We start from the raw sequence: 25,000 nt of genomic DNA, 5'->3' as shown, positions 1-25,000 counted from the left end.
TGTGTATTCTGTGTGAATGTGTGTGTGAACGGTGTGTGTGACCAGTGTGTATTCTGTGTGTGTGACCGGTGTGTGTGACCGGTGTGTGTTCTGTGTGTGTGACCGCTGTGTGTTCTGTGTGTGTGACTTGTGTGTGACCGGTGTGTGTTCTGTGTGACCGCTGTGTGTTCTGTGTGACCGCTGTGTGTTCTGTGTGACCGCTGTGTGTTCTGTGTGTGACCGCTGTGTGTTCTGTGTGTGTGACCGCTGTGTGTTCTGTGTGACCGCTGTGTGTTCTGTGTGACCGGTGTGTGTTCTGTGTGTGTGTGACCGCTGTGTGTTCTGTGTGACCGCTGTGTGTTCTGTGTGTGTGTGTGATGGTGTGTGTGTGTGATGGTGTGTGTGTGTGATGGTGTGTGTTCTCTGTGTGTGTGACCGGTGTGTGTGACCGGTGTGTATTCTGGGTGTCTGTGTGAGTGTGTGTGTGACCGGTGTGTGTTCTCTGTGTGTGTGAGTGTGTGTGTGACGGTGTGTGTTCTCTGTGTGTGTGAGTGTGTGTGTTCTCTGTGTGTGTGAGTGTGTGTGTGACGGTGTGTGTTCTCTGTGAGTGTGTGTGTGACGGTGTGTGTTCTCTGTGTGTGTGTGTGTGTGTGATGGTGTGAGTGTGTGTGTGTGTGTGTGTGTGTGTGATGGTGTGAGTGTGTGTGTGTGTGTGACCAGTGTGTATTCTGTGTGAGTGTGTGTTCTGTGTGTGTGTGACCGGTGTGTGTGACCAGTGTGTGTATTCTGTGTGTGTGACCGGTGTGTATTCTGTGTGTGTGACCGCTGTGTGTTCTGTGTGACCGCTGTGTGTTCTGTCTGACCGCTGTGTGTGATGGTGTGTGTGTGTGATGGTGTGTGTTCTCTGTGTGTGTGACCGGTGTGTATTCTGGGTGTGTGTGTGTGTGTGTGTGTGACCGGTGTGTGTTCTCTGTGTGTGTGAGTGTGTGTGTGACGGTGTGTGTTCTCTGTGTGTGTTCTCTGTGTGTGTGTGAGTGTGTGTGTGATGGTGTGTGTTCTCTGTGTGTGTGAGTGTGTGTGTGACGGTGTGTGTTCTCTGTGTGTGTGACCGGTGTGTGTGTGTGACTGGTGTGTGTTCTCTGTGTGTGTGACCGGTGTGTGTGTGACGGTGTGTGTTCTCTGTGTGTGTGAGTGTGTGTGTGACAGTGTGTGTGTGACGGTGTGTGTTCTCTGTGTGTGTGATAGGTGTGTGTGTGACTGGTGTGTGTTCTCTGTGTGTGTGACGGTGTGTGTTCTCTGTGTGTGTGACCGGTGTGTGTTCTCTGTGTGTGTGACCGGTGTGTGTGTGACCGGTGTGTGTTCTCTGTGTGTGTGACGGTGTGTGTTCTCTGTGTGTGTGACCGGTGTGTGTGTGACTGGTGTGTGTTCTCTGTGTGTGTGACGGTCTGTGTTCTCTGTGTGTGTGAGTGTGTGTGTGACGGTGTGTGTTCTCTGTGTGTGAGTGTGTGTGTGACCGGTGTGTGTTCTCTGTGTGTGTGAGTGTGTGTGTGACCGGTGTGTGTTCTCTGTGTGTGTGTGTGTGTGTGAGTGTGTGTGTGACCGGTGTGTGTTCTCTGTGTGTGTGAGTGTGTGTGTGACGGTGTGTGTTCTGTTCCGCAGGCTCATGGCTGAGTGGAGGTTTTCTCGTGGCGTGGAGAATCAGACCAAAGCGTTTCTGGACGGGTTCAACGAGGTGGTGCCTCTCCAGTGGCTGCAGTACTTCGATGAGAAGGAGCTGGAGGTCAGGGGTCAGGGTCAGGGTTTCCCCCGTCCGAGCGCTGAGCCGCTCTGTGACGTGTGTGTGTGTGTGTGTGTGCAGGTGATGCTGTGTGGCATGCAGGAGGTGGATCTGCAGGACTGGCAGAGGAACACGGTGTATCGTCACTACACACGCAACAGCAAACAGATCATCTGGTTCTGGCAGGTGCGGACGCTTCATTATTGCCTTTCTCAAGTTTCTCTTCTCATCCGTTCACCTGAGGCGCATTTTCCCAAAATATTGCACCCAAATTGCATTTGTTGAGGGATTCACATTCGCATAGAAATAATGTAAAATAGGGGTAAATAAAACAGAACATTTATGTTCATTATAAACAATATAAACATGTATTTTAATTCCCATCACTCCACAACAAATCTTTTCAATGCAACTGTATTCAGAACAGGAATGAAAATATAAGCATAAAACAAAAAATTATAGTGGCATTAATAATAAAAAAATGTGTATTATGAACGCCATGCCTAAACGAATGGGTTTCAAGTGAAACTACTGGTGTTCGTGAAACGCACATTACAATTAAATTTGCGCTCACATTCTTCTTTCACTCAGAATAATACAATGTTTGCCTTTTGTGCATGTTTTATGTGCTTGACCCACCCGTACCGTACCCCTGTTACTCCGAGGAGGAGCATCACTGACAGTACTTCTCCAGCTCGTGCTGTTCTGTGCCAGCGTCTCCAGATCTCCTCCAGCTGTTGCCTGGTCTGTGACGCTCCTCCAGCTGTTGCCTGGTCTGTGACGCTCCTCCAGGTGTTGCCTGGTCTGTGACGCTCCTCCAGGTGTTGCCTGGTCTGTGAAGCTCCTCCAGGTGTTGCCTGCTCTGTGACGCTCCTCCAGCTGTTGCCTGGTCTGTGAAGCTCCTCCAGGTGTTGCCTGCTCTGTGACGCTCCTCCAGGTGTTGCCTGCTCTGTGACGCTCCTCCAGCTGTTGCCTGGTCTGTGACGCTCCTCCAGCTGTTGCCTGGTCTGTGAAGCTCCTCCAGGTGTTGCCTGCTCTGTGACGCTCCTCCAGCTGTTGCCTGGTCTGTGACGCTCCTCCAGGTGTTGCCTGCTCTGTGACGCTCCTCCAGCTGTTGCCTGGTCTGTGACGCTCCTCCAGCTGTTGCCTGGTCTGTGAAGCTCCTCCAGGTGTTGCCTGCTCTGTGACGCTCCTCCAGGTGTTGCCTGCTCTGTGACGCTCCTCCAGGTGTTTCCTGCTCTGTGACGCTCCTCCAGCTGTTTCCTGCTCTGTGACGCTCCTCCAGGTGTTGCCTGCTCTGTGACGCTCCTCCAGCTGTTGCCTGGTCTGTGACGCTCCTCCAGGTGTTGCCTGGTCTGTGACGCTCCTCCAGGTGTTTCCTGGTCTGTGACGCTCCTCCAGGTGTTGCCTGCTCTGTGACGCTCCTCCAGGTGTTGCCTGGTCTGTGACGCTCCTCCAGGTGTTGCCTGGTCTGTGACGCTCCTCCAGGTGTTTCCTGGTCTGTGACGCTCCTCCAGGTGTTGCCTGCTCTGTGACACTCCTCCAGCTGTTGCCTGGTCTGTGACGCTCCTCCAGGTGTTGCCTGCTCTGTGACGCTCCTCCAGGTGTTTCCTGGTCTGTGACGCTCCTCCAGGTGTTGCCTGGTCTGTGCCGCTCCTCCAGGTGTTTCCTGGTCTGTGCCGCTCCTCCAGCTGTTTCCTGCTCTGTGACGCTCCTCCAGGTGTTTCCTGGTCTGTGACGCTCCTCCAAGTGTTTCCTGCTCTGTGACGCTCCTCCAGGTGTTGCCTGGTCTGTGACGCTCCTCCAGGTGTTTCCTGCTCTGTGACGCTCCTCCAGGTGTTGCCTGGTCTGTGACGCTCCTCCAGGTGTTTCCTGGTCTGTGACGCTCCTCCAGGTGTTTCCTGGTCTGTGACGCTCCTCCAGGTGTTTCCTGGTCTGTGACGCTCCTCCAGGTGTTTCCTGCTCTGTGACGCTCCTCCAGGTGTTTCCTGGTCTGTGACGCTCCTCCAGGTGTTTCCTGGTCTGTGACGCTCCTCCAGGTGTTGCCTGCTCTGTGACGCTCCTCCAGGTGTTGCCTGCTCTGTGACGCTCCTCCAGGTGTTTCCTGGTCTGTGACGCTCCTCCAGCTGTTTCCTGGTCTGTGACGCTCCTCCAGGTGTTTCCTGCTCTGTGACGCTCCTCCAGGTGTTGCCTGCTCTGTGACGCTCCTCCAGGTGTTTCCTGGTCTGTGACGCTCCTCCAGCTGTTGCCTGGTCTGTGACGCTCCTCCAGGTGTTGCCTGGTCTGTGACGCTCCTCCAGGTGTTTCCTGCTCTGTGACGCTCCTCCAGGTGTTTCCTGCTCTGTGACGCTCCTCCAGGTGTTGCCTGCTCTGTGACGCTCCTCCAGGTGTTTCCTGCTCTGTGACGCTCCTCCAGGTGTTGCCTGGTCTGTGACGCTCCTCCAGGTGTTTCCTGCTCTGTGACGCTCCTCCAGCTGTTGCCTGGTCTGTGACGCTCCTCCAGGTGTTGCCTGGTCTGTGACGCTCCTCCAGCTGTTTCCTGCTCTGTGACGCTCCTCCAGGTGTTTCCTGGTCTGTGACGCTCCTCCAGGTGTTGCCTGCTCTGTGACGCTCCTCCAGGTGTTGCCTGCTCTGTGACGCTCCTCCAGCTGTTTCCTGGTCTGTGACGCTCCTCCAGGTGTTTCCTGCTCTGTGACGCTCCTCCAGGTGTTGCCTGCTCTGTGACGCTCCTCCAGCTGTTTCCTGGTCTGTGACGCTCCTCCAGGTGTTGCCTGCTCTGTGACGCTCCTCCAGCTGTTTCCTGGTCTGTGACGCTCCTCCAGGTGTTTCCTGCTCTGTGACGCTCCTCCAGGTGTTGCCTGCTCTGTGACGCTCCTCCAGGTGTTTCCTGGTCTGTGACGCTCCTCCAGGTGTTTCCTGCTCTGTGACGCTCCTCCAGCTGTTTCCTGGTCTGTGACGCTCCTCCAGGTGTTTCCTGCTCTGTGACGCTACTCCAGGTGTTGCCTGCTCTGTGACGCTCCTCCAGGTGTTGCCTGGTCTGTGACGCTCCTCCAGGTGTTGCCTGCTCTGTGACGCTCCTCCAGGTGTTGCCTGCTCTGTGACGCTCCTCCAGGTGTTGCCTGCTCTGTGACGCTCCTCCAGGTGTTGCCTGCTCTGTGACGCTCCTCCAGCTGTTGCCTGGTCTGTGACGCTCCTCCAGGTGTTGCCTGGTCTGTGACGCTCCTCCAGGTGTTTCCTGGTCTGTGACGCTCCTCCAGCTGTTGCCTGGTCTGTGACGCTCCTCCAGGTGTTGCCTGGTCTGTGACGCTCCTCCAGGTGTTTCCTGCTCTGTGACGCTCCTCCAGGTGTTACCTGCTCTGTGACGCTCCTCCAGGTGTTGCCTGGTCTGTGACGCTCCTCCAGGTGTTGCCTGCTCTGTGACGCTCCTCCAGGTGTTGCCTGCTCTGTGACGCTCCTCCAGGTGTTGCCTGGTCTGTGACGCTCCTCCAGGTGTTGCCTGCTCTGTGACGCTCCTCCAGGTGTTGCCTGCTCTGTGACGCTCCTCCAGGTGTTGCCTGCTCTGTGACGCTCCTCCAGGTGTTGCCTGCTCTGTGACGCTCCTCCAGGTGTTGCCTGCTCTGTGACGCTCCTCCAGGTGTTGCCTGCTCTGTGACGCTCCTCCAGGTGTTTCCTGGTCTGTGACGCTCCTCCAGGTGTTGCCTGCTCTGTGACGCTCCTCCAGGTGTTGCCTGGTCTGTGACGCTCCTCCAGGTGTTGCCTGCTCTGTGACGCTCCTCCAGGTGTTGCCTGCTCTGTGACGCTCCTCCAGGTGTTGCCTGCTCTGTGACGCTCCTCCAGGTGTTGCCTGGTCTGTGACGCTCCTCCAGGTGTTGCCTGGTCTGTGACGCTCCTCCAGATGTTGCCTGGTCTGTGACGCTCCTCCAGGTGTTGCCTGGTCTGTGACGCTCCTCCAGGTGTTAGTTACACTGCAGGGCTTGACGTGGGATGGAATTGTTTGGTTTCCGCAGTGTGCCCAATCCATCCCCATTTTCTTTTCTTTATTTCCACTTCTATTGCAGGCTGCTTTGCTCTTCGTTCTTTATTTGATCAGGTCATCTGATGTTGAGAATAGGTCTGAGGCAGTGGTTGGTGAAGACTTGTAGCTTGTTCAGGAGGTTCTTTGTTGTTTTCCACGTCTCAGATCTGTAGAGGAGTATGGTGTTTATACTTAAGTTGAATAGCCGTATTTTGGTCTTGAGTGTGATGTTACCTGCTCTCAATATGGCCCCCATCATGCCAAATGCATCTCTTGCCTATTCTCCTCTTTACATCTCCTTCTGATCCGCCATCAGTCAGTAATCAGGACAGTAATGCAATATCATCTGCAAAGTCTAGGTCGTCCAGTTGTCCGTGGCTTGCCGCATGATCCCGTCCACCGCTAAGAGGAATAGTAGTGGGGAAAGTAAGCAGCCTTGCCTGACTCCTGTTGTGATGTGAAAAGCCTCTGTCAGCTGGCCTTCGTGTATGATCCTACATTGCATTCCCGAATAGGTGTTCTTGATGATGGTGGTGAACTTCTCTGGTATGCCGGAGGGTCTCATCAGTTGCCAGAGCACTTCCCTATCCAGACTGTCGAATGCTTTCTCGAAGTTTAGAAATACTGTGTAAAGTGGAGACTTTAAGGTTGTATCAGCAATTTCTGGCCCAAACATAAATGATCACATTCATCTAATCATATAATGTCTGTAGGCAGCCTAGGCTCTGAGATCTGCACACAAAAACAATTGGTTTCACCAACCACTCAAAACCAAAATAAATAGTGTTCAAACCAATCACCGACAGGGGGGGGTGTTGTGAGGTTCTGCGCTCATGCACGGCTGCAGGCGAAGTCGTAGCTGAAGAAGAAGCCAGCGTCTATCAATGAACAAGAGAAATTGAACATGGCTGAGACTGAGTCAATCCCCAGGAGGAGGAGGAGGGAATGCCATCGTGTTTATTCCAAGACACGGCTTCTTCTTCAGCTCCGACTGCGCTGGCAGCCGTGCACGAGCGCAATAAGACGACACCGTTCTTTCTACACAGACTTTAAACGTGAACCTGTGAGAAACGCTGATGATGCTCACGTGCGCATCAATAATTAATTCTGTAGTTATACGTATTTGAATATATGTGCGGAGGTTTTGTAATTCCCTACAAACCAAGCCTTAAACTACTGGTCTGGCATTAAAATTTTGGAACAGAATTGTATCACTTCGGGGTAGATTCGCGAAACCGAAATTATCCCACAACGCTTTATCTGTAGAGTGGTACAGGGATCCTCCATCGGGAGAGGCTAGTTGGCACTTCAGCGCTGCGCTGTCATCGGGTCCAGGAGAAGGTCCTTCCTCAGATCCGGATACGGCCTGGATCCGGCAGGCTGCGGGAAAAACTCGGGATAAACAAAGACACTAAAATTAGCGTAGATGCCGTTCTTCTTATGATGTAACGAGTACATCAGGATTTAAGGGAAGTGTTCCCAGTTCCGGCTGACCTAATCTATGCAGCCTAACATTGAGTTATAGAAGTCTATAATGTGTTATGTGAATGCTAGGCCGAAGAGATGTGTCTTTAAGAAGACTTAAGTCTTAGGAAGTCTGAAGTTCAGAGTTTTGGTGCTAAATAGGAAAAGGACGATAAGGTGACGGTTCTAGAGGAGGTGCTTGACGTTACTTGCATTTTCTTAAAGCTGCCGTCGGCAAGTCTGGCAGATTGAGTGGACTTAGATCAAATTTTGAATGTTTACAACTCTCATGCCCCTGCCCCACTACCAACGAGCACCCGCCCATCGTCAGTGCGTGTGTACCTGATTTTCTGTGAACGCGTCCGTCTCTTCAGCATCGATCAACACCATAGACTCGGAGGTCGGCTGCCCTGGCTAATCTATCCATAGATAGCAATAACCGAGGAATTGGAAGCTTGTTATTAGATTTTCTCTCTGCCATCACGCTTCATACAATCTTCAGGCGAACTTCAGGCGTGTCGTGTGCATGTGATATTGTAACGTCCGCGCGAGGGAGGCGGATCTGTGATTTGTGCACGACCTGTGATTGACAGTCAGATCTCACACCCCCCTCGCTGATTAGACCCGATGATCCGGGAGCGGTGGATTTTTGCAAAACAAAATAACACGCTCCAGGTGGAGTTAGAAGCTCGGGCTTTTTTCTAAAACCACCTTATTTATGTTGTTCTGTCGGATTATAGTGTCAATTTCACTGAATTTGATCAAAAAAATGTTGCCGACGGCAGCTTTAATCATTTTCCAATATAAGTTGCAGCACATTTCAGATGACTTGTATTCCGGAAAAAATATGTAAATGAACATCATAATTATCAAAGTGATTTATTTATTTATAATTTTTATTTTTATATATATATATATATATATATATATTAGTGTGTGAATCTGACACATCAACTGTAAACACTTTTTCTGTCTTTTTTTTCTTCCATCCTCGTTTATATTAACATTAGATGTGATTTAAACGTGGATAATTTTCCCTGTTCTTTATCCATGTCAGTGATTAGGATGTTGAAGTAGCGATTTCTACCTTTAGTTGTTTCCACCTGTAGTGTTTAACAGTCAGCGTTTTCCAGGTCTGGTCATGTGAACCGCGTGTGTGTGTTTGTGCGTCTGTGCAGCTGGTGAAGGAGGTGGACAACGAGGTGCGTCTGCGTCTGATGCAGTTCGTGACGGGAACCTGCAGGCTTCCATTGGGCGGCTTCGCTGAGCTTATGGGTGTGTGTCCGTGCTTCAGATAAACACACACTCAGATCCTTCAGATAAACACACACTCAGATCCTTCAGATAAACACACGCTCAGATCCTTCAGATAAACACACACTCAGATCCTTCAGATTAACACACGCTCAGATCCTTCAGATAAACACACGCTCAGATCCTTCAGATAAACACACACTCAGATCCTTCAGATAAACACACACTCAGATCCTTCAGATAAACACACACTCAGATCCTTCAGATAAACACACACTCAGATCCTTCAGATAAACACACGCTCAGATCCTTCAGATAAACACACACTCAGATCCTTCAGATAAACACACACTCAGATCCTTCAGATAAACACACACTCAGATCCTTCAGATAAACACACACTCAGATCCTTCAGATAAACACACACTCAGATCCTTCAGATAAACACACACTCAGATCCTTCAGATAAACACACGCTCAGATCCTTCAGATTAACACACACTCAGATCCTTCAGATTAACACACACTCAGATCCTTCAGATAAACACACACTCAGATCCTTCAGATTAACACACACTCAGATCCTTCAGATTAACACACACTCAGATCCTTCAGATTAACACACACTCAGATCCTTCAGATAAACACACACTCAGATCCTTCAGATAAACACACGCTCAGATCCTTCAGATAAACACACACTCAGATCCTTCAGATAAACACACACTCAGATCCTTCAGATAAACACACGCTCAGATCCTTCAGATAAACACACGCTCAGATCCTTCAGATAAACACACACTCAGATCCTTCAGATAAACACACGCTCAGATCCTTCAGATAAACACACACTCAGATCCTTCAGATTAACACACACTCAGATCCTTCAGATTAACACACACTCAGATCCTTCAGATAAACACACACTCAGATCCTTCAGATAAACACACGCTCAGATCCTTCAGATAAACACACGCTCAGATCCTTCAGATAAACACACACTCAGATCCTTCAGATAAACACACGCTCAGATCCTTCAGATAAACACACACTCAGATCCTTCAGATTAACACACACTCAGATCCTTCAGATTAACACACACTCAGATCCTTCAGATAAACACACACTCAGATCCTTCAGATAAACACACACTCAGATCCTTCAGATTAACACACACTCAGATCCTTCAGATTAACACACACTCAGATCCTTCAGATAAACACACACTCAGATCCTTCAGATAAACACACGCTCAGATCCTTCAGATAAACACACGCTCAGATCCTTCAGATAAACACACACTCAGATCCTTCAGATAAACACACACTCAGATCCTTCAGATAAACACACACTCAGATCCTTCAGATAAACACACACTCAGATCCTTCAGATAAACACACACTCAGATCCTTCAGATAAACACACGCTCAGATCCTTCAGATTAACACACACTCAGATCCTTCAGATTAACACACACTCAGATCCTTCAGATAAACACACACTCAGATCCTTCAGATTAACACACACTCAGATCCTTCAGATTAACACACACTCAGATCCTTCAGATTAACACACACTCAGATCCTTCAGATAAACACACACTCAGATCCTTCAGATAAACACACGCTCAGATCCTTCAGATAAACACACACTCAGATCCTTCAGATAAACACACACTCAGATCCTTCAGATAAACACACACTCAGATCCTTCAGATAAACACACGCTCAGATCCTTCAGATAAACACACACTCAGATCCTTCAGATTAACACACACTCAGATCCTTCAGATAAACACACGCTCAGATCCTTCAGATAAACACACACTCAGATCCTTCAGATTAACACACACTCAGATCCTTCAGATTAACACACACTCAGATCCTTCAGATAAACACACACTCAGATCCTTCAGATAAACACACACTCAGATCCTTCAGATAAACACACACTCAGATCCTTCAGATTAACACACACTCAGATCCTTCAGATTAACACACACTCAGATCCTTCAGATAAACACACACTCAGATCCTTCAGATAAACACACACTCAGATCCTTCAGATAAACACACGCTCAGATCCTTCAGATAAACACACACTCAGATCCTTCAGATAAACACACACTCAGATCCTTCAGATAAACACACACTCAGATCCTTCAGATAAACACACACTCAGATCCTTCAGATAAACACACACTCAGATCCTTCAGATAAACACACGCTCAGATCCTTCAGATTAACACACACTCAGATCCTTCAGATTAACACACACTCAGATCCTTCAGATAAACACACACTCAGATCCTTCAGATTAACACACACTCAGATCCTTCAGATTAACACACACTCAGATCCTTCAGATTAACACACACTCAGATCCTTCAGATAAACACACACTCAGATCCTTCAGATTAACACACACTCAGATCCTTCAGATAAACACACACTCAGATCCTTCAGATAAACACACACTCAGATCCTTCAGATAAACACACGCTCAGATCCTTCAGATAAACACACACTCAGATCCTTCAGATAAACACACACTCAGATCCTTCAGATAAACACACACTCAGATCCTTCAGATAAACACACGCTCAGATCCTTCAGATAAACACACACTCAGATCCTTCAGATTAACACACACTCAGATCCTTCAGATAAACACACGCTCAGATCCTTCAGATAAACACACACTCAGATCCTTCAGATTAACACACACTCAGATCCTTCAGATTAACACACACTCAGATCCTTCAGATAAACACACACTCAGATCCTTCAGATAAACACACACTCAGAACCTTCAGATAAACACACGCTCAGATCCTTCAGATAAACACACACTCAGATCCTTCAGATAAACACACGCTCAGATCCTTCAGATAAACACACACTCAGATCCTTCAGATTAACACACACTCAGATCCTTCAGATTAACACACACTCAGATCCTTCAGATAAACACACACTCAGATCCTTCAGATAAACACACACTCAGATCCTTCAGATTAACACACACTCAGATCCTTCAGATTAACACACACTCAGATCCTTCAGATAAACACACACTCAGATCCTTCAGATAAACACACACTCAGATCCTTCAGATTAACACACACTCAGATCCTTCAGATAAACACACTCTCAGATCCTTCAGATAAACACACACTCAGATCCTTCAGATAAACACACTCTCAGATCCTTCAGATAAACACACACTCAGATCCTTCAGATAAACACACACTCCGATCCTTCAGATAAACACACTCTCAGATCCTTCAGATTAACACACACTCAGATCCTTCAGATAAACACACACTCCGATCCTTCAGATAAACACACACTCAGATCCTTCAGATAAACACACTCTCAGATCCTTCAGATAAACACACACTCAGATCCTTCAGATAAACACACACTCAGATCCTTCAGATAAACACACTCTCAGATCCTTCAGATTAACACACACTCAGATCCTTCAGATAAACACACACTCAGATCCTTCAGATAAACACACACTCAGATCCTTCAGATAAACACACACTCAGATCCTTCAGATTAACACACGCTCAGATCCTTCCGATAAACACACACTCAGATCCTTCAGATAAACACACACTCAGATCCTTCAGATAAACACACACTCAGATCCTTCAGATAAACACACGCTCAGATCCTTCAGATAAACACACACTCAGATCCTTCAGATAAACACACACTCAGATCCTTCAGATAAACACACACTCAGATCCTTCAGATAAACACACGCTCAGATCCTTCAGATAAACACACACTCAGATCCTTCAGATTAACACACACTCAGATCCTTCAGATAAACACACACTCAGATCCTTCAGATAAACACACACTCCGATCGGCTGTAAGGACTCTGTGTATTCTCTCCTCTGATGCGTTTGAACACTTCTCCTCCTCCAGGGAGCAACGGGCCGCAGAAGTTCTGCATTGAGAAGGTGGGCAAGGAGACGTGGCTGCCGCGGAGTCACACCTGGTGAGTGTCATGATGATGTTAGGAAGCGGACGCACGTTCACGTCTCACTCGCTCCTCTGTGCTCAGCTTCAACAGGCTGGATCTGCCTCCCTATAAAAGCTTCGAACAGCTGAAGGAGAAGCTGCTCTTCGCCATCGAGGAGACGGAAGGCTTCGGTCAGGAGTGACGAGCGCCTCTGCCCTGTACGGCGGCGCATCAGCCAAGTAAAACAAAACCATGAAACTTGCACAGACGATTACCAATGTAAATAAGCTATTTTGTCATTTTAAACCAAATCTTTATCTTAAGACCTCATTTAGCGATCTTCATAACATGATTCCCCATGAATATGCAAGCGTTCGAGCTTTTCTGATCTTTTCAATGCTGATATCTATATACAACGCTTTGGGTTATTCATTTGGCGGGTTTTTAAAATGAACCTGAAAAAAAAACATTAGTGAGGATTTTATAGTAGAACTCAAACTTACGGCTCTAGTTTTATAGAGCTTTTACAGAATGATTGTAGAGTTTGATCAGGTGCCTGGGGTTGGACATTGAGTTTAGTTAAGCGCTTGCATGGCTGCCTGCGGAGTGACCGGCGCCAGACCGCGGTCTCATATCATTCATCAGGATTGGCTCTGGACAGTATTGCTGTTGGCACTTTAGTATTCGTCAGGATCTCTGCACATGCTCAGAAAGGAAGTCAGTTGTGCTCAAGCACTTCATTATTTCTGTGGCCTTTGACCGTCAGGGGAGGAAAACTGTGTCCATGAATATTTCATATTAAAATATGAGTTCAAACAAACTCTTGTGTCTCGTGTTCTTCAAGTGGGTTTTATTTAGATTTTTCAATTGCATCTCATCACAGAACTCTGAGCTCTACATTTCTTAATGTTTTATATTTATTCTAGTTTATTTAGCTTTATTTCATTTGCACAAAGAATACACAAATATGACAGAGTTGCTCCCAAACTCCTGACAAAACATCTGGAGGATGAATCGTTCTGTGAGAAAAGCAAAGCTAAACTGAAGGATTTAAAGTTTTTACTGTTTGGGTTAGGCTAAACTGGCCAGTCGATCCAAGGTCTCTGTTTGCTCGTGTCGTATGTGTGAACACACACCAGGCCTGTCAGAAGATCCAGCTAACACAAACACAGCAGTGGCGGATCATGCTAACAGAAACACAGCAGTGGCGGATCATGCTAACAGAAACACAGCAGTGGCGGATCATGCTAACACACAAACACAGCAGTGGCGGATCATGCTAACACACAAACACAGCAGTGGCGGATCATGCTAACACACAAACACAGCAGTGGCGGATCATGCTAACAGAAACACAGCAGTGGCGGATCATGCTAACAGAAACACAGCAGTGGTGGATCATGCTAACACAGCAGTGGCGGATCATGCTAACACACAAACACAGCAGTGGCAGATCATGCTAACAGAAACACAGCAGTGGCGGATCATGCTAACACAGCAGTGGCGGATCATGCTAACAGAAACACAGCAGTGGCGGATCATGCTAACAGAAACACAGCAGTGGCGGATCATGCTAACAGAAACACAGCAGTGGTGGATCATGCTAACAGAAACACAGCAGTGGCGGATCATGCTAACAGAAACACAGCAGTGGCGGATCATGCTAACACACAAACACAGCAGTGGCGGATCATGCTAACACACAAACACAGCAGTGGCGGATCATGCTAACAGAAACACCGCAGTGGCGGATCATGCTAACACACAAACACAGCAGTGGCGGATCATGCTAACACACAAACACAGCAGTGGCGGATCATGCTAACACACAAACACCGCAGTGGCGGATCATGCTAACACACAAACACAGCAGTGGCGGATCATGCTAACACACAAACACAGCAGTGGCGGATCATGCTAACACACAAACACAGCAGTGGCGGATCATGCTAACACACAAACACAGCAGTGGCGGATCATGCTAACACACAAACACAGCAGTGGCGGATCATGCTAACACACAAACACAGCAGTGGCGGATCATGCTAACACACAAACACAGCAGTGGCGGATCATGCTAACACAAAAACACAGCAGTGGCGGATCATGCTAACACACAAACACAGCAGTGGCGGATCATGCTAACACACAAACACAGCAGTGGCGGATCATGCTAACACACAAACACAGCAGTGGCGGATCATGCTAACACACAAACACAGCAGTGGCGGATCATGCTAACACACAAACACAGCAGTGGCGGATCATGCTAACACACAAACACAGCAGTGGCGGATCATGCTAACACACAAACACAGCAGTGGCGGATCATGCTAACACACAAACACAGCAGTGGCGGTGAACCACAGGCGCTTTTATGCATAGATTTCGTCCGGTTAATGTCAGACATGAAAGAGTCTAAAATAGTCAATAGTAAATCTCCATCGTACACAAATCAACTAAGTCATTAAAAAGCCAGATTAAGGGTCATCTCCGGGTCCGGGCGCAGCGGGACTCATCCGCTGAGTTTCTTCAGCAGCTCCAGCGCCTCCTTATGGACCTGCATTGGGTCAGACAGGGACATCAGCCTCTGATGACACACACACACACACGACTGATGACGCACACACACACGACTGATGCCGCACACACACACGACTGATGCCGCACACACACACGACTGATGACGCACACACACACACGACTGATGCCGCACACACACACACGACTGAGGCCGCACACACACACGACTGATGCCGCACACACACACGACTGATGCCGCACACACACACGACTGATGACGCACACACACACGACTGATGCCACACACACACACGACTGATGCCACACACACACACGACTGATGACGCACACACACACGACTGATGACGCACACACACACACGACTGATGCCACACACACACACACACACGACTGATGATGACGCACACACACACGACTGATGACGCACACACACACACGACTGATGACGCACACACACACGACTGATGCCGCACACACACACGACTGATGACGCACACACACACACACACGACTGATGCCGCACACACACACGACTGATGCCGCACACACACACGACTGATGACGCACACACACACGACTGATGACGCACACACACACGACTGATGACGCACACACACACGACTGATGACGCACACACACACACGACTGATGCCGCACACACACACACGACTGATGCCGCACACACACACGACTGATGCCGCACACACACACACGACTGATGCCGCACACACACGACTGATGACGCACACACACACACGACTGATGACGCACACACACACACGACTGATGCCGCACACACACACACGACTGATGACGCACACACACACACGACTGATGCCGCACACACACACGACTGATGACACACACACACACGACTGATGCCGCACACACACACGACTGATGACGCACACACACACACGACTGATGACGCACACACACACACGACTGATGACGCACACACACACGACTGATGCCGCACACACACACACGACTGATGACGCACACACACACGACTGATGCCGCACACACACACGACTGATGACGCACACACACACACGACTGATGACGCACACACACACACGACTGATGCCGCACACACACACACGACTGATGACGCACACACACACGACTGATGACGCACACACACACGACTGATGACGCACACACACACGACTGATGACGCACGCACACACACACACACGACTGATGACGCACACACACACACACACGACTGATGACGCACACACACACACACACACGACTGATGACGCACACACACACACACACGACTGATGACGCACACACACACACACACGACTGATGACGCACACACACACGACTGATGACGCACACACACACGACTGATGACGCACACACACACGACTGATGATGCACACACACACGACTGATGACGCACACACACACGACTGATGACGCACACACACACACGACTGATGCCGCACACACACACACGACTGATGACGCACACACACACGACTGATGCCGCACACACACACGACTGATGACGCACACACACGACTGATGACGCACACACACGCGACTGATGCCACACACACACACGACTGATGACGCACACACACGACTGATGACGCACACACACACACGACTGATGACGCACACACACACACGACTGATGACGCACACACACACACGACTGATGACGCACACACACGACTGATGACGCACACACACACACGACTGATGACGCACACACACACGACTGATGCCGCACACACACACGACTGATGACGCACACACACACGACTGATGACGCACACACACACACGATTGATGACGCACACACACACACACGACTGATGACGCACACACACACACGACTGATGACGCACACACACACGACTGATGCCGCACACACACACGACTGATGACGCACACACACACGACTGATGACGCACACACACACGACTGATGACGCACACACACACGACTGATGACGCACACACACACACACGACTGATGACGCACACACACACGACTGATGACGCACACACACACGACTGATGCCGCACACACACACGACTGATGACGCACACACACACGACTGATGACGCACACACACACGACTGATGACGCACACACACACGCGACTGATGACGCACACACACACACGACTGATGACGCACACACACACACACGACTGATGACGCACACACACACACGACTGATGACGCACACACACACGACTGATGACGCACACACACACGACTGATGACGCACACACACACACGACTGATGACGCACACACACACACGACTGATGACGCACACACAGACGACTGATGACGCACACACACACGACTGATGACGCACACACACACACACACACGACTGATGACGCACACACACACGACTGATGACACGCACACACGACTGATGACGCACACACACACGACTGATGCCACACACACACACGACTGATGACGCACACACACACACACACGACTGATGGCACACACACACGACTGATGACGCACACACACGACTGATGACGCACACACACACACACACGACTGATGACACACACACACACACACACACACACGACTGATGACGCACACACGCACACACACGACTGATGACGCACACACACACACACACACGACTGATGACGCACACACACACACACACACACACGACTGATGACGCACACACACACACACACACGACTGATGACGCACACACACACGACTGATGACGCACACACACACGACTGATGACGCACACACACACACGACTGATGACGCACACACACACGACTGATGACGCACACACACGACTGATGACGCACACACACACACACGACTGATGACGCACACACACACACACACACACACACACGACTGATGAAGGTGTTTATGGACCTGTTTGTCTTCTTCTGTGACGGCAGGATAGTCTCGCGCTCTCGTGAGCCACAGCGCCGCCCGCTGGACGTCTCTCAGCATCGCGTACGTCTTTCCCAGCATCAGCAGGTTCTTGCTGTAGAAATTTGGCTCAACTAAATTGAAATATTAAACTGTTAGGAATCAGTCACATGTCAAATAAATAATCAACAAACATTAAGGTGCTTGTGTTCACATCATACGAGACCTTCTTCAGCTTTCAGGAAAAACGCCAAAGCCTGATGGAGACAGAACATTTATAGTGTCTGCATAACCCAGGCTACAACACACAACACAACATTTCCAACACTGAAAACCATCATCATTATTAATTCACTGACGTCTTCATAAGTGGCTGTCGGCGGCGACGCAAAGATAACGGCTGCAACTTTCCGCTGGTACCACGGCAACTCAGCGAACGCAAAACACCTGCGAGGAAGAGACGCGTTACTGAAGGCTTCGGTGCGGCCAGTGTGTGTGTGTGTGTGTGTGTGTGTGTGTGTATACCAGTGATGAGCAAGTGTGTGTGTGTGTGTGTGTTTATACCAGTGATGAGCCAGTGTGTGTGTGTGTGTGTGTGTGTGTGTGTGTTTATACCAGTGCTGAGCAAGTGTGTGTGTGTGTGTGTGTATACCAGTGATGAGCAAGTGTGTGTGTGTGTGTGTGTTTATACCAGTGATGAGCCAGTGTGTGTGTGTGTGTGTGTGTGTGTTTATACCAGTGATGAGCAAGTGTGTGTGTGTGTGTGTTTATACCAGTGATGAGCAAGTGTGTGTGTGTGTGTGTGTGTTTATACCAGTGATGAGCAAGTGTGTGTGTGTTTATACCAGTGATGAGCCAGTGTGTGTGTGTGTGTGTTTATACCAGTGATGAGCAAGTGTGTGTGTGTGTGTGTGTTTATACCAGTGATGAGCCAGTGTGTGTGTGTGTGTGTGTGTGTGTGTGTGTTTATACCAGTGATGAGCAAGTGTGTGTGTGTGTGTGTGTGTGTGTGTGTTTATACCAGTGCTGAGCAAGTGTGTGTGTGTGTGTGTGTGTGTGTGTGTGTGTGTGTTTATACCAGTGATGAGCAAGTGTGTGTGTGTGTGTTTATACCAGTGCTGAGCAAGTGTGTGTGTGTGTGTGTGTGTGTGTGTGTGTTTATACCAGTGATGAGCAAGTGTGTGTGTGTGTGTGTGTGTTTATACCAGTGATGAGCAAGTGTGTGTGTTTATACCAGTGATGAGCAAGTGTGTGTGTTTATACCAGAACAAACTCACCAGTAACCAAGAATGTGGATAGACGTCGCGTCTTTAGCGTTGAGCTCGATTGCGCGCTGTAGGAATGAGCGGTAGAGGAGTTTCACTCGATCAGTGTGAGTTAGGGTTAGATGGTGAGTTAAGCCCCGTTCACACCGCCAGCGATTTTGTCGCTGTGTGTCGCTAGTCTCTGTACTGTGAAGTCGCTTGTGGGCGTTGGTAGTGCTGTCGCTCTAATGTTATTGGTTGACTGGACGTCTGGCCATATCTATACTAAATACCATCACAAGTGATAACTAACTTTATATTATTTTAATTTGACTAGAAATTATAGGCTCAAAAGAAACAGTATGCTGTTGGGAGAGTGTTTTTATATTCCCACAGCAGTGTTCAGTGGATTAAATCATTTACTAGATTAACGATCGATCAAGCAACAAATTAAACTCACTCATACGGTCATAAATTACTAAAACGTCATTCGTATTTGACAAATAATACAGTTTCTTGTCTCTAGTCAACACAATGCAGGGGAAACTGTAAAGTGAACTGCAGCAGTGCTAAACTTGCATCAAAAACGTACAACACTCGAACTATAAATGAATTAAACTCACTGAGACTGTCGACAGTTTCTTTTCCATGCATCATTTTATTATATCCATGAATGTGGTTAGTCAAATCATATAAAACAGTGAAATCGCCCTCGAACTCTGTCTCGCCTGCACTCGAGACAGTGACGTAACGTGAGCTCCACTGAAAGTCTTCTTTCCTATTGGTTGTCGCTCGCGAAAATCGCTTCTCATTTGCATAAAGTTGAAATTTCTGAACTTTTGTCGCTTGTCTCCTGTCGCTTGACACGCCCACATTCTGTCGCCAACGGTCACTGTCGCTCGTGTCGCCGGAAGTCGCCAGCGCTCCATTGAAATGAATGGGATCTTGTCGCTTTGTCGCTGCGTGTCGCTGGCGGTGTGAACGGGGCTTTAGGGTTAGATGGTGAGTTAGGGTTAGATGGTGGGTTAGGGTTAGATGGTGAGTTAGGGTTAGATGGTGGGTTAGGGTTAGATGGTGAGTTAGGGTTAGATGGTGGGTTAGGGTTAGATGGTGAGTTAGGGTTAGATGGTGGGTTAGGGTTAGATGGTGAGTTAGGGTTAGATGGTGAGTTAGGGTTAGATGGTGAGTTAGGGTTAGATGGTGAGTTAGGGTTAGATGGTGAGTTAGGGTTAGATGGTGAGTTAGGGTTAGATGGTGGGTTAGGGTTAGATGGTGAGTTAGGGTTAGATGGTGAGTTAGGGTTAGATGGTGAGTTAGGGTTAGATGGTGGGTTAGGGTTAGATGGTGAGTTAGGGTTAGATGGTGAGTTAGGGTTAGATGGTGAGTTAGGGTTAGATGGTGAGTTAGGGTTAGATGGTGAGTTAGGGTTAGATGGTGAGTTAGGGTTAGATGGTGAACTGTGATGCTTAACCCTGAACATCTTACCTCCAAATGCTCTCTGATGATGTAGGAATTCCCTATTTTGACTTTGATCCCTTCATAATCCCCGACATCACTGAGGCAGATGGCGAACCACTGCAGACGACACACACACACAGTCACACACGGCCTACACGGCTACACTCGTTCACAGAGAGACGGATGCTGTACTTTGTGAGCCGCAAAGGAAGAGCGGTTCTTCTCCAGAGCTTTGCTGGCGAAGTCGAAGGCCTCGTATGTGCGCCGCCGCTTCTCCTCGGCGCCGATGCGGGACAGCAGAGCCAGATCACGGGACGCTCGGGCCAAACGCCACAGGAACTCGGCCTCCTCGCTGGGACAACACGTCTGACCGTTACTATGTGTTCAGTTATTACATACATTACAATATGTTCATTAATATCAGAACACTTGCTGTGTGTGTGTGTGTGTGTGTGTGTGTGTGTGTTCTCTCTATATCATCTAACACTGCTGGTGTGTATGTGTGTGTGTGTGTGTGTGTTCTATATAATCTAACACTGCTGGTGTGTGTGTGTGTGTTCTCTCTATATCATCTAACACTGCTGGTGTGTGTGTGTGTGTGTTCTATATAATCTAACACTGCTGGTGTGTGTGTGTGTTCTCTCTATATCATCTAACACTGCTGGTGTGTGTGTGTGTGTGTGTGTGTGTTCTATATAATCTAACACTGCTGGTGTGTGTGTGTGTGTTCTCTCTATATCATCTAACACTGCTGGTGTGTGTGTGTGTGTGTTCTATATAATCTAACACTGCTGGTGTGTGTGTGTGTGTGTGTTCTATATAATCTAACACTGCTGGTGTGTGTGTGTGTGTTCTCTCTATATCATCTAACACTGCTGGTGTGTGTGTGTGTGTGTTCTATATAATCTAACACTGCTGGTGTGTGTGTGTGTGTGTGTTCTATATAATCTAACACTGCTGGTGTGTGTGTGTGTGTTCTCTCTATATCATCTAACACTGCTGGTGTGTGTGTGTGTGTGTTCTATATAATCTAACACTGCTGGTGTGTGTGTGTGTTCTCTCTATATCATCTAACACTGCTGGTGTGTGTGTGTGTGTGTTCTATATAATCTAACACTGCTGGTGTGTGTGTGTGTGTGTGTTCTATATAATCTAACACTGCTGGTGTGTGTGTGTGTGTGTGTGTGTGTGTTCTATATAATCTAACACTGCTGGTGTGTGTGTGTGTGTGTGTTCTATATAATCTAACACTGCTGGTGTGTGTGTGTGTGTTCTCTCTATATCATCTAACACTGCTGGTGTGTGTGTGTGTGTGTTCTATATAATCTAACACTGCTGGTGTGTGTGTGTGTTCTCTCTATATCATCTAACACTGCTGGTGTGTGTGTGTGTGTGTGTTCTATATAATCTAACACTGCTGGTGTGTGTGTGTGTGTTCTCTCTATATCATCTAACACTGCTGGTGTGTGTGTGTGTGTGTTCTATATAATCTAACACTGCTGGTGTGTGTGTGTGTGTGTTCTCTCTATATCATCTAACACTGCTGGTGTGTGTGTGTGTGTGTGTGTTCTATCTAATCTAACACTGCTGGTGTGTGTGTGTGTGTGTGTGTTCTATATAATCTAACACTGCTGGTGTGTGTGTGTGTGTGTTCTCTCTAATCTAACACTGCTGGTGTGTGTGTGTGTGTGTGTGTTCTATCTAATCTAACACTGCTGGTGTGTGTGTGTGTGTGTGTGTTCTATATAATCTAACACTGCTGGTGTGTGTGTGTGTGTGTTCTCTCTAATCTAACACTGCTGGTGTGTGTGTCGTGTGTGTGTTCTATCTAATCTAACACTGCTGGTGTATGTGTGTGTGTGTGTGTTCTATATCATCTAACACTGCTGGTGTGTGTGTGTGTGTGTGTGTGTTCTATATCATCTAACACTGCTGGTGTGTGTGTGTGTGTGTGCTCTATATCATCTAACACTGCTGGTGTGTGTGTTCTCCTGAGACGGGCTGGTTTTAATCTGTCATACTTAACTAGAGAGTGTGACATGCTGGTTAACAACAGACCTAGTTCACCTTTTACTCAAGTTCATTTGTGCAGTTTTTATACTGGCTCATTCGCTTTCTCAGGTCAGTTTTACCAGTCCTAACACTTCTCAGGTCAGTTTTACCAGTCCTAACACTTCTCAGGTCAGTTTTACCAGCCCTAACACTTCTCAGGTCAGTTTTACCAGTCCTAACACTATCTCAGGTTAGTTTTACCAGTCCTAACACTATCTCAGGTCAGTTTTACCAGTCCTAACACTTTCTCAGGTCAGTTTTACCAGTCCTAACAATTTCTCAGGTTAGTTTTACCAGTCCTAACACTATCTCAGGTCAGTTTTACCAGCCCTAACACTTTCTCAGGTCAGTTTTACCAGTCCTAACACTTCTCAGGTCAGTTTTACCAGTCCTAACACTTCTCAGGTCAGTTTTACCAGTCCTAACACTTCTCAGGTCAGTTTTACCAGTCCTAACACTTTCTCAGGTTAGTTTTACCAGTCCTAACACTATCTCAGGTCAGTTTTACCAGTCCTAACACTTCTCATGGCAGTTTTACCAGTCCTAACACTTCTCAGGTTAGTTTTACCAGTCCTAACACTTTCTCATGTTAGTTTTACCAGTCCTAACACTTTTTCAGGTCAGTTTTACCAGTCCTAACACTTTCTCAGGTTAGTTTTACCAGTCCTAACACTTCTCAGGTTAGTTTTACCAGTCCTAACACTTCTCAGGTCAGTTTTGCCAGTCCTAACACTTCTCAGGTCAGTTTTACCAGTCCTAACACTTCTCAGGTCAGTTTTACCAGTCCTAACACATCTCAGGTCAGTTTTACCAGTCCTAACACTTCTCAGGTCAGTTTTACCAGTCCTAACACTTTCTCAGGTTAGTTTTACCAGTCCTAACACTTCTCAGGTCAGTTTTACCAGTCCTAACACTTCTCAGGTCAGTTTTACCAGTCCTAACACTATCTCAGGTCAGTTTTACCAGTCCTAACACTTCTCAGGTCAGTTTTACCAGTCCTAACACTTCTCAGGTCAGTTTTACCAGTCCTAACACTTCTCAGGTCAGTTTTACCAGTCCTAACACTTCTCAGGTCAGTTTTACCAGTCCTAACACTTCTCAGGTCAGTTTTACCAGTCCTAACACTTCTCAGGTCAGTTTTACCAGTCCTAACACTTCTCAGGTCAGTTTTACCAGTCCTAACACTATCTCAGGTCAGTTTTACCAGTCCTAACACTTCTCAGGTCAGTTTTACCAGTCCTAACACTTCTCAGGTCAGTTTTACCAGTCCTAACACTTCTCAGGTCAGTTTTACCAGTCCTAACACTTCTCAGGTCAGTTTTACCAGTCCTAACACTTCTCAGGTCAGTTTTACCAGTCCTAACACTTCTCAGGTCAGTTTTACCAGTCCTAACACTTCTCAGGTCAGTTTTACCAGTCCTAACACTTCTCAGGTCAGTTTTACCAGTCCTAACACTATCTCAGGTCAGTTTTACCAGTCCTAAAACTATCTCAGGTCAGTTTTACCAGTCCTAACACTTCTCAGGTCAGTTTTACCTGTCTTTGTGTTTCACCAGGAGCTGGTGGAGTTTCTCAGTCTCTCCACAGCTGTACAGATAATCTGCTTGTTCTAAAACTTCTTCAGCTGGACAAAATATGCAGTTAAAAATAATAATAAACAGCAGCACTAAGACTTTATTTGAAGCTCATTATTCAATAAGTACCTGATTCCAGCGCACAAACCGAAGCGAAGCGAGTGAGTCTGTCATAGATCAGGAATGACAGTGGAGTTACAGCCACGAGGACAGAAGCGGTTCTGCTCTGAGTCACAAAACTCAAACTATTAATAACCATCATAAATGGCAGCAACATTCACAGGTTATTTGCGCTTTCATGAACACACTCTCTCTCTCTCTCTCTCTCTCTCTCTCTCTCTCTCTCTCACACTCACACACACACACACACTCTCTCTCTCTCATGTTCTACATGTGGTCCTCATAACACTGCTAAAGGCGGCAGATGTGGATCTTACTGAAGTTCTGAGGCGATCAGTCCAAATGCGCTCATTCATCCTCCTCATCTTCACGGTTCTGCTCACTAACCGCCGGAAAGCTCCACACAAACTCGCGGACGCCATCAGTGTCTGAGAACAGAGTTATTCTGTGTGCTTCGAGGTCTGGTTCTCAGTTTGGCTAATAAGGCTAAAGTTTGCGGGTCTATTCCTCCAGCCGGCGCTCTGTCAACACGCACTGCCGTAAATGATGCGTACTTGTCGCAAAGTAGTCTTTGGCTCTAATAAAAAGCTATCATCTATTAAAAGTAAGCACTGTAAGCACACGACGACAATAAAA

At 47.8% G+C, this 25,000-nt stretch overlaps 3 protein-coding genes across 9 annotated transcripts in view; 2 read left to right on the top strand and 1 right to left on the bottom strand.

Annotated features, from left to right (window-relative positions):
• The window catches only part of wwp1 (WW domain containing E3 ubiquitin protein ligase 1), a 34,203-nt gene extending 20,916 nt beyond the window's left edge, over nt 1-13,287 (top strand). For all 6 annotated transcript variants that reach the window (XM_079602190.1, XM_079602191.1, XM_079602189.1 and 3 more), the window contains 5 exons: nt 1,639-1,759; nt 1,838-1,942; nt 8,414-8,510; nt 12,434-12,506; nt 12,573-13,287. In XM_079602190.1, coding sequence (XP_079458316.1) covers nt 1,639-1,759; nt 1,838-1,942; nt 8,414-8,510; nt 12,434-12,506; nt 12,573-12,672 — 496 coding nt within the window. In that variant the 3' untranslated portion in view covers nt 12,673-13,287. The remainder of the gene's footprint in view (nt 1-1,638; nt 1,760-1,837; nt 1,943-8,413; nt 8,511-12,433; nt 12,507-12,572) is intronic.
• An 8-nt stretch (nt 13,288-13,295) lies between these two features.
• rmdn1 (regulator of microtubule dynamics 1) overlaps nt 13,296-25,000 on the bottom strand; it is an 11,777-nt gene continuing 72 nt past the window's right edge. The window contains exons 1-10 of the mRNA XM_079602188.1: nt 24,682-25,000; nt 24,374-24,470; nt 24,207-24,294; nt 20,811-20,970; nt 20,646-20,735; nt 19,194-19,249; nt 18,276-18,363; nt 18,143-18,173; nt 17,917-18,050; nt 13,296-15,030 (exon numbers count right to left, since the gene is read on the bottom strand). The exon at nt 24,682-25,000 is cut by the window's right edge and continues 72 nt beyond it. Coding sequence (XP_079458314.1) covers nt 14,986-15,030; nt 17,917-18,050; nt 18,143-18,173; nt 18,276-18,363; nt 19,194-19,249; nt 20,646-20,735; nt 20,811-20,970; nt 24,207-24,294; nt 24,374-24,470; nt 24,682-24,786 — 894 coding nt within the window. The 5' untranslated portion in view covers nt 24,787-25,000 and the 3' untranslated portion in view covers nt 13,296-14,985. The remainder of the gene's footprint in view (nt 15,031-17,916; nt 18,051-18,142; nt 18,174-18,275; nt 18,364-19,193; nt 19,250-20,645; nt 20,736-20,810; nt 20,971-24,206; nt 24,295-24,373; nt 24,471-24,681) is intronic.
• serpinb1l3 (serpin peptidase inhibitor, clade B (ovalbumin), member 1, like 3) overlaps nt 24,394-25,000 on the top strand; it is a 19,467-nt gene continuing 18,860 nt past the window's right edge. The window contains exon 1 of one of the 2 annotated variants that reach the window (XM_079602186.1): nt 24,394-24,968. The gene's annotated coding sequence lies outside the window, so the exon portion shown is untranslated. The remainder of the gene's footprint in view (nt 24,969-25,000) is intronic. The other variant, XM_079602187.1, reaches the window with a different exon arrangement.

This window comes from Phoxinus phoxinus, assembly GCF_949152265.1.
Source record: "Phoxinus phoxinus genome assembly, chromosome: 24".
Lineage (NCBI taxonomy): Eukaryota > Metazoa > Chordata > Actinopteri > Cypriniformes > Leuciscidae > Phoxinus > Phoxinus phoxinus.
This window is presented reverse-complemented; position numbering and strand designations above follow the sequence as displayed.